The sequence below is a fragment of the Silurus meridionalis genome, chromosome 10 (genome assembly GCF_014805685.1).
Source record: "Silurus meridionalis isolate SWU-2019-XX chromosome 10, ASM1480568v1, whole genome shotgun sequence".
In the NCBI taxonomy this organism is placed as follows: domain Eukaryota; kingdom Metazoa; phylum Chordata; class Actinopteri; order Siluriformes; family Siluridae; genus Silurus; species Silurus meridionalis.
The window spans coordinates 25,447,601-25,460,100 of NC_060893.1; the positions used below are offsets into that span (position 1 = coordinate 25,447,601).

The following is a 12,500-nucleotide window of genomic DNA, read 5'->3' on the forward strand; positions in this document are numbered from 1 at the left end:
CTCAGTGGTTATGTTGCTCAATGGTTCATTTCATTTGGAAGGTTGTGAGTTCAGATTCCAGCACAGTCACTGCTTGGCCCCTGAGAAAGGCCCTTAACCCTCGACTGTTTGTTGTATAAAAATGAACATTTTAACTTGCTCAGGATGTAATATAAAACAAGAAAATGTAAAATAAATAAAATATAACAAAAACAAACAAGAATCTTTTTTCGCTTCTGTTGTAGATCCTCAGCTTCAGCCATTCACGTGCATTTTCATGTTAATCAGAGATTCAGCTACAACTTCCACAAACCTTTCATTTTATTTCCTCTCTGGTCTGTAACGTGTTTATTCTCCTGATCTGTTTAAAATCTGTCCAAAACAAACCAATTCAAATAGCCTTATTATAATACACCATATGACCAACAGTATCTTTCTTGTTGAACATCTCATTCCAGTTTTATTTCCCGTGTTTGCTGTTAAAACGAGCGCCAGTCTTTCCACGAGACTTTAGAGTGTGGCAGTGGAGATTAGTGTTCATTCAGATCATGCAGATGCAGATAAACCAGCATTAATTAGTGACATTTGGTCTCCAGTTGATCCAAGGTGTTTGGTGGGGTTCAGGAGGTCGGGGCTCTGTGCAGGACACTCGAGTTCTTCTTCTCCAACCTTCATATCAACAACTATGTAATTATACTAAACCAGGAACAGGTTTGAGCTTCCTGAAGGGACATAGTGAAGCTACAGTGTACAGAGATGCTCTATAGAGCTGTGGGCTTCAGACTTCACAACATATGGGAAAGAACCTCATAGGGGTCGTTTATTAACATGTGTTTATCAATAAAAAAAAGTAATGATTTGAGTCTGAAAGCCACCGTTATGGAACCTAAACACTTTTCTACCTGGACATGACCCCGTAATCTCCACAAGAGCAGAATGTGTAGGATGAGTCCAGAACCCAAACCATGAGGTTTAGTCAGTTACATGTACAGAACAGGATTATTGTCTTGTCTCATGAGAACTTCTTTAGGGATATTGAGACAGGAAACAGACACTGAACCAGGGTACTGATAGTTCTGGGTTTGGATCAGTGTCCACACAATGCAGTCCTGTTCAGCAGAATTGTGTTGAAAAGGTGGATTTAATTCACATTGTTGTATTCACACGTGGGCTTTTTTGCGTTGACATGGTGCTGTTTGAGCTCCGAGTTTATATAAATGAAATAAGTATTTTAAGGTTGGAACAGAAATAAGACAGCCTAGTTTAGAACCGACAAAAACGATCTTAAACTAAAACAGAACCCAAACATTTATTACAAATTAAAGAGATTTTGCAGATAAATGGAATCTGAACTGCAGCTATAAAGTCCATCTGCAACATGAACAAAGACTAAATAGAATTTCAGAGAATTCAATTTGTTAATGTTTTTCTATTTGTCAAAATAAAACCACCGTAACTTAATCTATGCTATTTATATCCAAAAGTATTGGGACACCTCACTTTTCCAGCCACATGTAGTTCTTCACCAAACTGCGAATGCAAAGTTGTTCACAAGTATGAATGCTGTAGCATGAATCTTCCCCTCCAGCAGAACAATACCAGCTCCATGAAGATCTGTTTAGCTTGAGTTGGAGTGGAAGATCTCCCGCTATAAATCTCCAACCCTACTGAACACATTTAGGGTGAATTGGAACGCTGACTGCATCCCAGGACTCATTAAACTACTAGAGCTCTCCAACAGAACTGCACTAGAGGAAGAAGATTGTCCCAATTATCATTGATCTTTAATTTCACATTTCCTTACGTAATGTTTTTGCTCTTCCACAGGACCATTTCAGCTCAGAGTTCAGCTCAACTGGTGAAATGCCTCATGTTGGTCTAAAAACTCTGGTGAGAAACAATGGCTCAGAAGCAGTGTGTTTCTGGTGCTAATTTAATTTAATTACTACTTGTATTAGAGGAAGCAGTCAACTTAAAGACTGACGTAGAATCATGTAGTAGTTCATTCCACCAACACCTCAGATCACACCTAATACCAGGTAAGAGCAGAACCAATGATAATCATCTGACATGTCCAGATGCATCATCAGAAGGTGAAAGGCAACTGATAAAACCTGCACTTTGCTTGAGTGAAAGCTGGTTACTAAGGAGACACAGTGATGTGGTTTCTGAGGGTGTTTAAGAGTTGGGTTCTGGTTTTAGAAAATAAAAGATCTGAAAGAGCTCAAAGTAAAATCACATTAACCCAAACACTAATAACCAGGCAGAGAGCGTGAAGTTTCTGAACTGTGGGTTTATTAACATCGGTGAGCGTTTACTTCTTCTTGGACACACCGACGGTACGACCACGACGGCCGGTGGTCTTAGTGTGCTGACCACGCACACGCAGACTGGGGGGAGAAAAATAAATATAAATTAATAAAGAACCTGGAACACCTGGAGTAATCTGTAGTCTCCAACACGAAGCACATGGAGAAATAAAACACATCCTCACCCCCAGAAGTGCCTGAGACCACGGTGAGCCCTGATCTTCTTCAGTCTCTCCAGATCTTCTCTCAGCTTGTTATCCAGACCGTTGGCCAGAACCTGAAACACACCAAGGAGTGAATATACATGTCCAATATAACTTCACACACCTATTACACAGAACACACACACACCAGAACCTACAGGTCTTAATGCTGACATGTGGCCAAATATCACCTTTATTACTATACACTCGTCTTTCTGATGAACTTTAACAAAACAACTCCATACCCTTCTGAAGCAGGCTGTACTAAGACTGGACTGATATATCGAAACGATGAATATCACGATAAACGATTTCATGATACATTACTGTGTTTATTTATGTCCATTTTTAATAATTAGAACACTAAAACAGGCACCATTGATTTCACAGGATTTAATAAAACTCAATTTATGCATAAAAAGAAGTTACAATAGATTTAACTTTATAGTTTAACAGTTTGTTGTTCCATTAAAAGCGTTTCAGGTGTTTGAGTATCATGTTCATGTTTTTGAGACATCACCCAACCCCAGATATTTTAAATGTATATATATAATTTATTATATTCCTGATCCTGTTTATAATTACTACATTAATCCAGCCATAAGTCGAGATAATGAAATGTTCTTCTCCAGCACCAAAAACTAAACTTCACCAATCTACACGTCCTCAAACCCGATAAAAAAAAAAGGTCACACTTTATCCGATTCTAAAACCAGGAGAATCAGATCAACATCAGCCCAAAGAGATCAAACATCTCACTTACTTCCTGCTGACTGTTTTCTCATAAAAAGAAGAAATGATCTTCCAGAGACCCAAGCTCCATGTGTGATCTTACTCTGAGGTCACACCAAAAGTTCTGTTCCATCAGCCCCAACACTGCAGATCACCACAATCATCACTGAATGGAGGAAACCTCATCTCTCATACCTGGCTGTATTTTCCATCCTTGACGTCCTTCTGCCTGTTGAGGAACCAGTCTGGGATTTTGTACTGGCGAGGATTCTGCATGATCGTCACCACCCTCTCGACCTACGGAGATAAAAACATTCCATCAACATTTCCATCATCATCCATCGTACTTTTATCGACCTCACACTCTGATGTCGTACCTCATCCTCAGTGAGTTCTCCAGCTCTCTTGCTGAGATCAATGTCGGCCTTCCTCAGGACAACGTGGGCGTACCTTCTACCGACACCCTGCACACACACACACGCCTCAGCATCAAGGAGAACACAGATGAACAGAATAAAACACTTATCAGAAGCGAGCGTTTGGTCAGACCTTGATGGCGGTGATGGCGAAGGCGATCTTCCTCCTACCATCGATGTTCGTGTTGAGAACACGAAGGATGTGCTGGAACTTCTCGGGAATGACGAGAGACTGCGGGAGGAAGAACAGAGCAGACTGGAATGAACTCCATGACGTCTCAGAAGTTCACAAATCAGAAACCAGTGTGTGGGTCACATGACCACCAGGGCTACTCACTCAAGGTTTAAATAAGTGTTCAGAGTACAGGAACATAGTGTAACTCTGGTCGCCATGGTTTCACACGTTCTCACAAATCATTTCATTCACCTTTTTCCCCCTACACCCCATCCATAAACCAGTCCTCCTTCACACCAAGCATTGTGGGTAATATTAAATTTCTAACATGGTGAAGTAATCAGGAAGAAGGAGAGCGAGAACCATTGAGAACCTGAGTCTGAAATACTACTGAAGATAGACAGTAGATGAATTGGGACGTGGCCCAGAGACACATTTTCTTAGTCAGAACCCTTTTACACATCTTTAGAAGTTTCACCAGGAAGACAGAGATCCTGAACAGAAGAACCAGAGTCGCTCCAACAACATGATCTCAGATACTACAACACTTTTACAGCTTAGGAAAAAACCCAGCGTGATCTTTCCACACACTGCATTTCAGAAACCTTAAAACCCCAGTAAACCCCAATAATGAGAAACGAACCCCATCTGAATAGTGTTCAGGACACCATTGGACCTGGAGAACTTCTGGACACCATAAACCACTTTATTGAGATGTTTTAAACTGAAATATGAATAAACAGCATGGATATTTTGGTGATTTCTACTTCTCCAGACTCTGCACTGAACTTCTCTATAATAAATCTTTATAAACAGGAAGGTCCACACCACCACCTGAGATCTTCTCACCCACAGAGCAGACCAACATGTGCCTAGTCTTTATATTTCTATAAAACATACGCGAGATCTACAAATCCAGCTGTTTAATGAATTACACTGTGTCTCTGTACACATCTGGCCTTTATAACACTCCTGATGAAGTGCCCTGAGATCCGCCATAACACCAAGCAGCACATCTCACCCCTTTATCTCCAAACATCTCCCATCTCCGAGCACAAATACAACAACATCCATAATCTACACATCAGCCCTGAATTATTTCTCCCCCCGGTGTGGAGGAAACCTGCCCCGGGGACGCGATGGGAACAGATTTATAGTGGAAACGTCTTAAAGCTCAGGCTCACACTCACCATCTTGGAAGCTGGTTCCGCGCGAAGAGGAAGTGACGGAGATCTCGCGAGACTTTCACCCCGTCCTTATACCGGAAGTGAAGCCGTCACTAAGCCAAAAAATGTCCCAAAGAGAAAATCTTAAAAAAATATATATATATATATATATCCCTAAAAAAAAAAACACTAATAATCTTCCAAAAAATCTGATGATCACTAATTATTCTTATCATGTTCTTTATTTCATTTTTTTAATGTTATAACATATAACTCTTATTTTGTATTCTCATTCCCTTAGCATTGTTGTGTATATTTTTGTAATATAAAAAAATATATATTTACCACATTAATATCTGTTTTTATTATTTAACTGTTTAATATATTCTTTATTATTTTGCAGCTCAATTTCATATTGTATTATATTTAAATAAGATCAATAAAGTACTTTTTGAGCACTTTCGTGTATTTGATGTCGTAGCTGTTTATTTAAAATAAATTGTTATATTCTATTATATAATTATTATATATTTTTGCATTTTTTTAATATAAATATTTCTAGAACCTGTAGTATATAATCTTTTGTATGTATATAAGTTATAAATCATTATTTCACAATTTTAGCATTAATTACAGTATAATTGATATAAAATGATATTAAATGAAATCATAATTATTTTCAGTGTTGGACAGTAATGAAGTAAATGTAATTTGTTACTGTAATTAAGCAGCTTTTTTTGTGTAACTGTTTTTTACTGAAGTGTTTCCATTCGTGAAGATTTTTACTGTAACTTCACTACATTTCAAAGTCAAATATTTGACTTTTTACTCGACTACATTTAGTGAAATCAGTCGTTCCTTTTTATTAAAGAGGATAAAAACGTAACTGGTGAAACACGCAGCGAGTCACCAATCAGGATCGAGCGCACGCTCTGTTTTACACGTGTTCTGATCGGCGCTCGGTGCATCTACTGATCACCAACATACAGTTCAGCATCAGTTCAACATCAAGCAGAACATTTAGAGAGGAATAAATGATGAAGAAACTCCAGACTCGAACTCACCACCACACACGTGACCTCGTTTACACGTTTTATTAAGTAGAAAGTTTTATGTTCATGATCATTATAATAGAAATCAATCAGTGTTTGAGTCATTAATATCATTCTATTAATAGATCAGTGTGCTGAGAGTCACATTCGAGTCTTTACACAGAAACTGAGGTGAGTAAGTAAAGATAAAAATGATCATATGAAAATTATAGTTATAATAAATCACTACTTTGGACATTTAAGTAAATTTAAAGGTAAAATCTTGTAATTTTACTGAAGTAAAAGTTTAAATAAACACTTAAGTCATATTATAGAGTGGATCCACTTTAACTACATGGTTTCCGTCGAACCGGAAATGACGAGGGACTCATTAATGTAGTTTTATTTTGTATTTCCGGTTAAAATGGCGGATGATGTTGTTCCAGCTGAGGCTCCTGCAGCAGAAGGACCCGCAGGTGTCACCTCCACTACCGCTATGGATTATTTACAGGACGAGGTGTGAATTTAATGTTTTAACAGATCATTTATAAACATGTTTTAATGATTTAGGTGTTTTTTAATTCGGGTATTGAGACTCGGTTCCTCGCTAGCCGGTGATTAGCATACAAGCGGCAGTTATAACGTGTTTATTAACTTTCATATAGCAATAAACACACTTTCTACATTATATATTACTCCATTAATGTTTTACCAGATTTCTCCTGCTGTGTCAGGGTTATAAATGACTGAATAGAGCAGTAATTAATGTACACAGTCTTCATTCATTCTTATAGACAGAGAGAGAGACAGGGGTGCCAATACTTATACATCCTGTTTGGGAAACCTCCATCATCAGAATACTGTAATGATCCTATAGGGATATTGTTTGGTTGCAGTTTCTCATATTAAAATGTTAAAATGAATATTCAGTTGTTTATTTAGTGAAATTAAAAGTGTAGCAGAATAAAATAGATTTATAACATCAGTGAAAAACAGATGGTGGAAAGTCAGACTACAGTGTTGTATGAGTCAAGTCACTGAACTTCCTCCTCAGACTGACCGGTGTTTTGTGTAGTAGATCAGCATCGCTGGTCTTGTGGATCAGTTTGTTGATTGTGTTAGTGTCTGCCTCTCTCAGCCTGCTTCCTCATACAGGAGAGCACTGACCACAACCGTCTCCTGAAACATCCTCAGCATCATCCTGCATGTTTCCTCAATAAATAGAAGTGTCTTCTATATAAATAGAGTACCTCAGTGTTTTTAGTCCATTCTAGTGGTATAGGGTATAAACTAGGGTTACTGGTGTAATATATTCTACAGTACAGTGTGTAAAAGAGGAGAATAAACAACAGTGTACCTGTAAACATAAACACAATGTTGTGCAATGAAGACGTGTAGAACAGCATGTACACAGTATAATATGATCAGATATTAATATGGTGGTGCTGATGACGTGTGTGAAGTGAAATGAGTATTGTGTGTGTGTGTGTGTGTGTGTGTGTGTGTGTGTGTGTGAGTGTGTGAGAAGAGTGTGTCAAGAATGTGTATAATGCGTGTGTGGGCTTCTGATGATCTCCACTGAGGATCCATCGATGAGTGTAGATGCAGTTAAAAAGTTTGAATTGATTTAATGTATGTGTCAGGATGTCACGTGACAGAAGGTAAAGATTTTCAGGTTATGATGATATTGTGCTGTAGATAGTCTATAGGTGACTGTACTTGGTGGACAGGAGAGTGTTAGCTTGTTGTTTTATCTTTTCTTTTCCTCATGCAGAAGTCAGATGCTGACGCCGTGCCTCCTCTGAACCTGGGGGATCTGGATCTCGCCTCAGATGAGTTCATTCTAGACGAAGTGGACAGTAAGTTCCTACACACTTCACCACACACACACACACACACACACACACACACATACAGACACACACACACACACACACTGTGTATGTATGAGAGTGTGTTTAATGAGGTGTCTTTTTTTTTTTTTCTTCAGCCCACATTCAGGCCAATCTGGAGGACGAGCTGGTGCAGGAAGCTCTCAGAACGGTCAGAGAATAAAGTTTTTTATGTTTTAGAGTTTTTTCCAATTAAACTTCACACACCGGCTAATTAGTGTCTTATTCTATTTAGAACTTTTCTGTCTGAGCATAATTGATGTTATTTTGTTTCTTCTATAGGGTGTGGATCTGCGTCAGTACTCCAAGCAGGTGGAGACGGAACTACAGCGCATTGAGCAGGCCTCCATTAAAGACTGTATCCTCACCCAACCGTGTCGCAGCACCACAGAACAACACGGAAACATTTTGGAGTCGGCAGAATACAGAATTAAAATGAAGCATGTAATTATAACTTTCGATCAGTAGGTGGCGTTGGAATGGAATTTGGTGCATAACCTCAGGTCATGGTCCTGAATCTCTGCACTAAGGTGTGTGTCAGTGTGTAAAGTCCTTGATGAGATACTGCCTAACTGAGTGATGAACAGTTTATAAGAGCAAATATAAACTTCAAAATCCAAGATTAGATGGTAATTAACTCGATTCAGTGATGCTTGACTAATAGTTATATCCATGAACCTACTTCTAAATTTAAACCAGTGGGTGGCGCTAGAGCATTGGAAACAGTTGACCCAAATTTAGTCAGAATGTTCCTTGGACAATCAGTATAATGAATCTCACAGCTTTTTCCCACACAGCAGAATTGAAGAAGAAGTAAAGTAAGAATGAACAAAGACTGTGTCTGTATGTCTGGTGCTTGGCCCCTAATGATAACGAACCCTTGACTAGACCGTGTACAGACATTAAGGAAAGTCAGAACATCGCGTCACTACACAACCAGATCACCGCCTGCGACTCCATACTGGAGGTAAGATCATGTGATCAAAGGGCTTCGGTCAGCCAATCGCATCGTTCCTGCTTTATCATGTGATAAACTCACTGGTGTACACACAAGTCACGGTCCGGTTTATTTTTGGTTTAGTTACTGGGGAAGAAATGCAAAACATATAATTGCTTGTTATTTTTTTTTTTAGATAATGCAGTTTATTATTATGATCAACAGTTTACATTTTAAAAACAATTTTAATAAAAAATAAAATGTCTATAAATTAAATAAATGAATGCAAAATACTTTTTTTATTATATTTATTAAATTGAGTAATCGATTAAATCAACACAGATTAAATACAATCAAATAAATGGAAAAATATAATTAAATAGTTAACATTTTGTTAGACCCCATTTGGGCAACACAGATGTTTATATAAGTGTGTGTTTTTTGTTTTGTATTTAATATTTAAATATTTTTGACTTATTTTTATTTTCAGTACACATGTGCACTGTATCAAAACGAGTTTGGTAGAAATGCATTTTCCTGTTACACCCCTAATAACTACACTGAAAGATCATCTCTAACAGCAGCTGAATTTAACCTCTGCCTGCTTGAGTGGATTGAATCAGGAGGAGTGTGTGTGTGTGTGTGTGTGTGTGTGTGTGTAGAGGATGGAGGGAATGCTGAGCGGTTTCCAGGCGGACCTGTCGTCCATCAGCAGTGAGATCGAGACGCTGCAGCAGCAGTCAGTCAGTATGAGTGTGAGACTGAAGAACAGACAGGCTGTACGCAGTCACCTCAGCCAACTGGTGGACGAGCTGCTCGTACCCAGCACCATGATCAAGTACACACACACACACACACACACACACACACGCGTTTCAATTCTCAAAGGACTACCTGTCTCTTTCTCACTCACTCACTCTCTCTCTCTCTCTCTCTCGCCTCTCTCTCTCTCTCTCTCTCTCTCTCTCTCTGTGTGTGTGCAGTGTGATACTAGAGAGCCCTGTGACAGAGCAGCAGTTCCTTGAGCAGCTTCATGAGCTCAACAATAAGATCAACTTCGCCAAAGAACTGAGTTTCAGAGAGACGCTCGCCTGCGCAGACATCCAGGACATTGTCGATCGCCTCAAGATCAAGGTGACACACACACACACACACACACACACACACACACACTTGTGTGAATGAACAAGTGATGTAATTAGTGTGTTACCGTGTATGAATGTGTGTGTTTATGTGTATGTGTGTGTGTGTGTGTCATCCTCAGGCGGTCAGTAAGATCCGTGAATTCATCCTGCAGAAGATCTACTCGTTCAGAAAGCCAATGACCAACTACCAGATTCCTCAGAACACACTCCTCAAGTACAGGTGTGTGTATAAATATATATATTGCTAAAAGTATTTAGACACCTGACCTTTCCTGCTATATGTGGTTCTTCTCCAAACTGTTACCACAAATCTGGAGGCACTCAATTGTACAGGACGTCTTTAGATGGCGCTATAATACAATTTAGCATTCACTTAAACTTAGAAACACAAACTTGTTCCTGCATGGTGATGCCCCTGTGCACAAAGTGAGCGTCTTGAAGATCTGGTGTACATGCTCACCTACATCAAAACCTGCCTTTCATAACAGCCTTGTGGCTGATGAACACACATATCCATAAGCTCACTCCAAAATCTAGTGGAACACCTTCCCAGAAGAGTGGAGGGAATTATAAGAGTAAATTGGGAATAAATGTGGAATGTGATGCTCAAAAATCACACATCAAACCTATGACCAGGTGACCCAATACTTTTGGTGATAATGTGTGTGTATGCTACTGTGCTGTGTAATTTTAGAAGTTTAGAATAATCAGTGTGTCATGGTGTGTGTGTTCTGTGTGTGTGTAATTGTCCCATTGGTGTCCTGTTCTTCTACAGGTTCTTCTACCAGTTCCTGTTGGCCAATGAGAGGACGGTAGCAAAAGAAATTCGGGATGAGTATGTGGACACCATGAGCAAGATCTACTACAGCTATTTCAAGTCCTACAGCAGCCGACTGCTCAAAGTTCAGGTGAGGAACAACGTTCTTCTATTAGATCTGCAATAGACATTGTTGTTAAGAACACTGTAGGTGTGAGGTGTTACAGAATGTTGGTGCACTAAACGGTGGTAAAGAAGAAAGTATAGCTGTGTACTATCATCTTATACCATAGTCACTTCACAGCATTGAGAAGTTCAAGCTGTTATTGATGTTTGGGGAGAAAAACTGACTGCATGGATAAAAATAATGCTGAATTTTCATTATGCATTATATACAGCTTGATACATCTACAATTCTGCTCTGAACCACACCCAGAGATAAAGTAGTGCCAGATTACATATATTCACATTAATAACTAGTTATTAGTTAGTCAGAGCATTATAAAGCTGTTGGAGTTAACTCCTGCTGCTGGTTTTTTTTTTTTATTTCTTACTGAATATTTTCTTCTCCAGTTCGCCAATTCATCTTGCTCCACCATATGGGTTCCACCTTGTGTAAAACTTCCCATGGAGCTCAGTAAGGTTATTTAGGAAATGTGTACAATAGCTGTCACACTGAATATTACTATGGTTAAAGCTGTTTATACTGTGAGCAGCATGTTCATCACTTCCAGCCAATCACAATCCAGCATTCACCCCTGAACTACTTTCAGCCAATCACAATCAAGCATTCACACCTGAACTCCTTCCACCCAATCACAATCAAGCATTCACACCTGAACTCCTTCCACCCAATCACAATCAAGCATTCACACCTGAACTCCTTCCACCCAATCACAATCCAGCATTCACACCTGAACTCCTTTTCACCCAATCACAATCCAGCATTCACACCTGAACTCCTTCCGGCCAATCACAATCCAGCATTCACACCTGAACTCCTTCCGGCCAATCACAATCCAGCATTCACACCTGAACTCCTTCCGGCCAATCACAATCCAGCATTCACACCTGAACTTCCGGCCAATCACAATCCAGCATTCAAACTAAACAGGATGTAAACAGGTGTGATGCTGGGGATCTGCTAGGATCTTTTAGGATATTCTGGGGGTCTATTTCCAAAAAAGAGGTGGAGAATCTTAACATACCCACAGATTATATGATTAATCAGTACTGTTTGATCTCTTCCTCAGTATGAAGACGTAGCAGATAAAGATGATCTTATGGGTGTGGAAGATACGGCCAAGAAAGATATCCTTTACCACTTTTAGAGTTTAGAGTTTGAGAAGGTCAATGAGGCTCTATAACAGGGGTCACCAAACTTTTGAAACTACTTCTTGAGTACTGATTAATGTGAAGGCCTACCAGTTTGATACACACAAGTCAAAATAACACACAAGTTCTGAAATAACAAATTTGCTCAATTTACCTTTAATTTGCCTTTAATTAAATGTTATTAATAATATTATTAATATCTAGTCATCTATATTTTGATATTGTCATTTTCAAATTCACACCAATGCAAGTGTGATTTAAAAATGAATAGCAACAAAAAAATTAGATGCAGCTCACTGGTAAATGGCGCTATGGTGAGCTATTTTTAGAAAAGGCCCGTGTTAATATACATTACATTTAATATACATTTTATTGGTATATGTACACACATTATCTTTTTTATCTGCTTGAGTGATTTTTTTT

General features: G+C 38.9%; 2 protein-coding genes across 2 annotated transcripts in view; one reads left to right on the forward strand and one right to left on the reverse strand.

Annotated features, from left to right (window-relative positions):
* Positions 1 to 2,257: 2,257 nt before the first annotated feature.
* Positions 2,258 to 5,112, reverse strand: rps18 (ribosomal protein S18). Its single transcript, XM_046859705.1, has 6 exons — positions 5,005 to 5,112; positions 3,773 to 3,871; positions 3,601 to 3,687; positions 3,419 to 3,520; positions 2,474 to 2,565; positions 2,258 to 2,369 (listed from the first exon to the last, which is right to left on the reverse strand). The coding sequence occupies exons 1-6, from the start codon at positions 5,005 to 5,007 to the stop codon at positions 2,294 to 2,296; spliced, it is 459 nt and encodes a 152-aa protein (XP_046715661.1). The 5' UTR covers positions 5,008 to 5,112; the 3' UTR covers positions 2,258 to 2,293.
* Positions 5,113 to 6,400: 1,288 nt separating this feature from the next.
* Positions 6,401 to 12,500, forward strand: part of vps52 (VPS52 subunit of GARP complex) — a 10,040-nt gene continuing 3,940 nt past the window's right edge. Inside the window, exons 1-10 of the mRNA XM_046859704.1 lie at positions 6,401 to 6,528; positions 7,786 to 7,870; positions 8,002 to 8,054; positions 8,186 to 8,261; positions 8,803 to 8,870; positions 9,503 to 9,678; positions 9,824 to 9,974; positions 10,105 to 10,205; positions 10,761 to 10,893; positions 11,996 to 12,053. Coding sequence (XP_046715660.1) covers positions 6,436 to 6,528; positions 7,786 to 7,870; positions 8,002 to 8,054; positions 8,186 to 8,261; positions 8,803 to 8,870; positions 9,503 to 9,678; positions 9,824 to 9,974; positions 10,105 to 10,205; positions 10,761 to 10,893; positions 11,996 to 12,053 — 994 coding nt within the window. The 5' untranslated portion in view covers positions 6,401 to 6,435. The remainder of the gene's footprint in view (positions 6,529 to 7,785; positions 7,871 to 8,001; positions 8,055 to 8,185; positions 8,262 to 8,802; positions 8,871 to 9,502; positions 9,679 to 9,823; positions 9,975 to 10,104; positions 10,206 to 10,760; positions 10,894 to 11,995; positions 12,054 to 12,500) is intronic.

What these genes read in the sequence shown, in the direction of transcription:
- rps18 (XM_046859705.1), bottom strand. An exon ending in TCGCCATCACCGCCATCAAG is followed by an intron (nt 3,688 to 3,772) that starts GTCTGACCAAAC and finishes GTGTGTGTGCAG; the next exon opens with GGTGTCGGTAGAAGGTACGC. An exon ending in GAGAACTCACTGAGGATGAG is followed by an intron (nt 3,521 to 3,600) that starts GTACGACATCAG and finishes TTATCTCCGTAG; the next exon opens with GTCGAGAGGGTGGTGACGAT.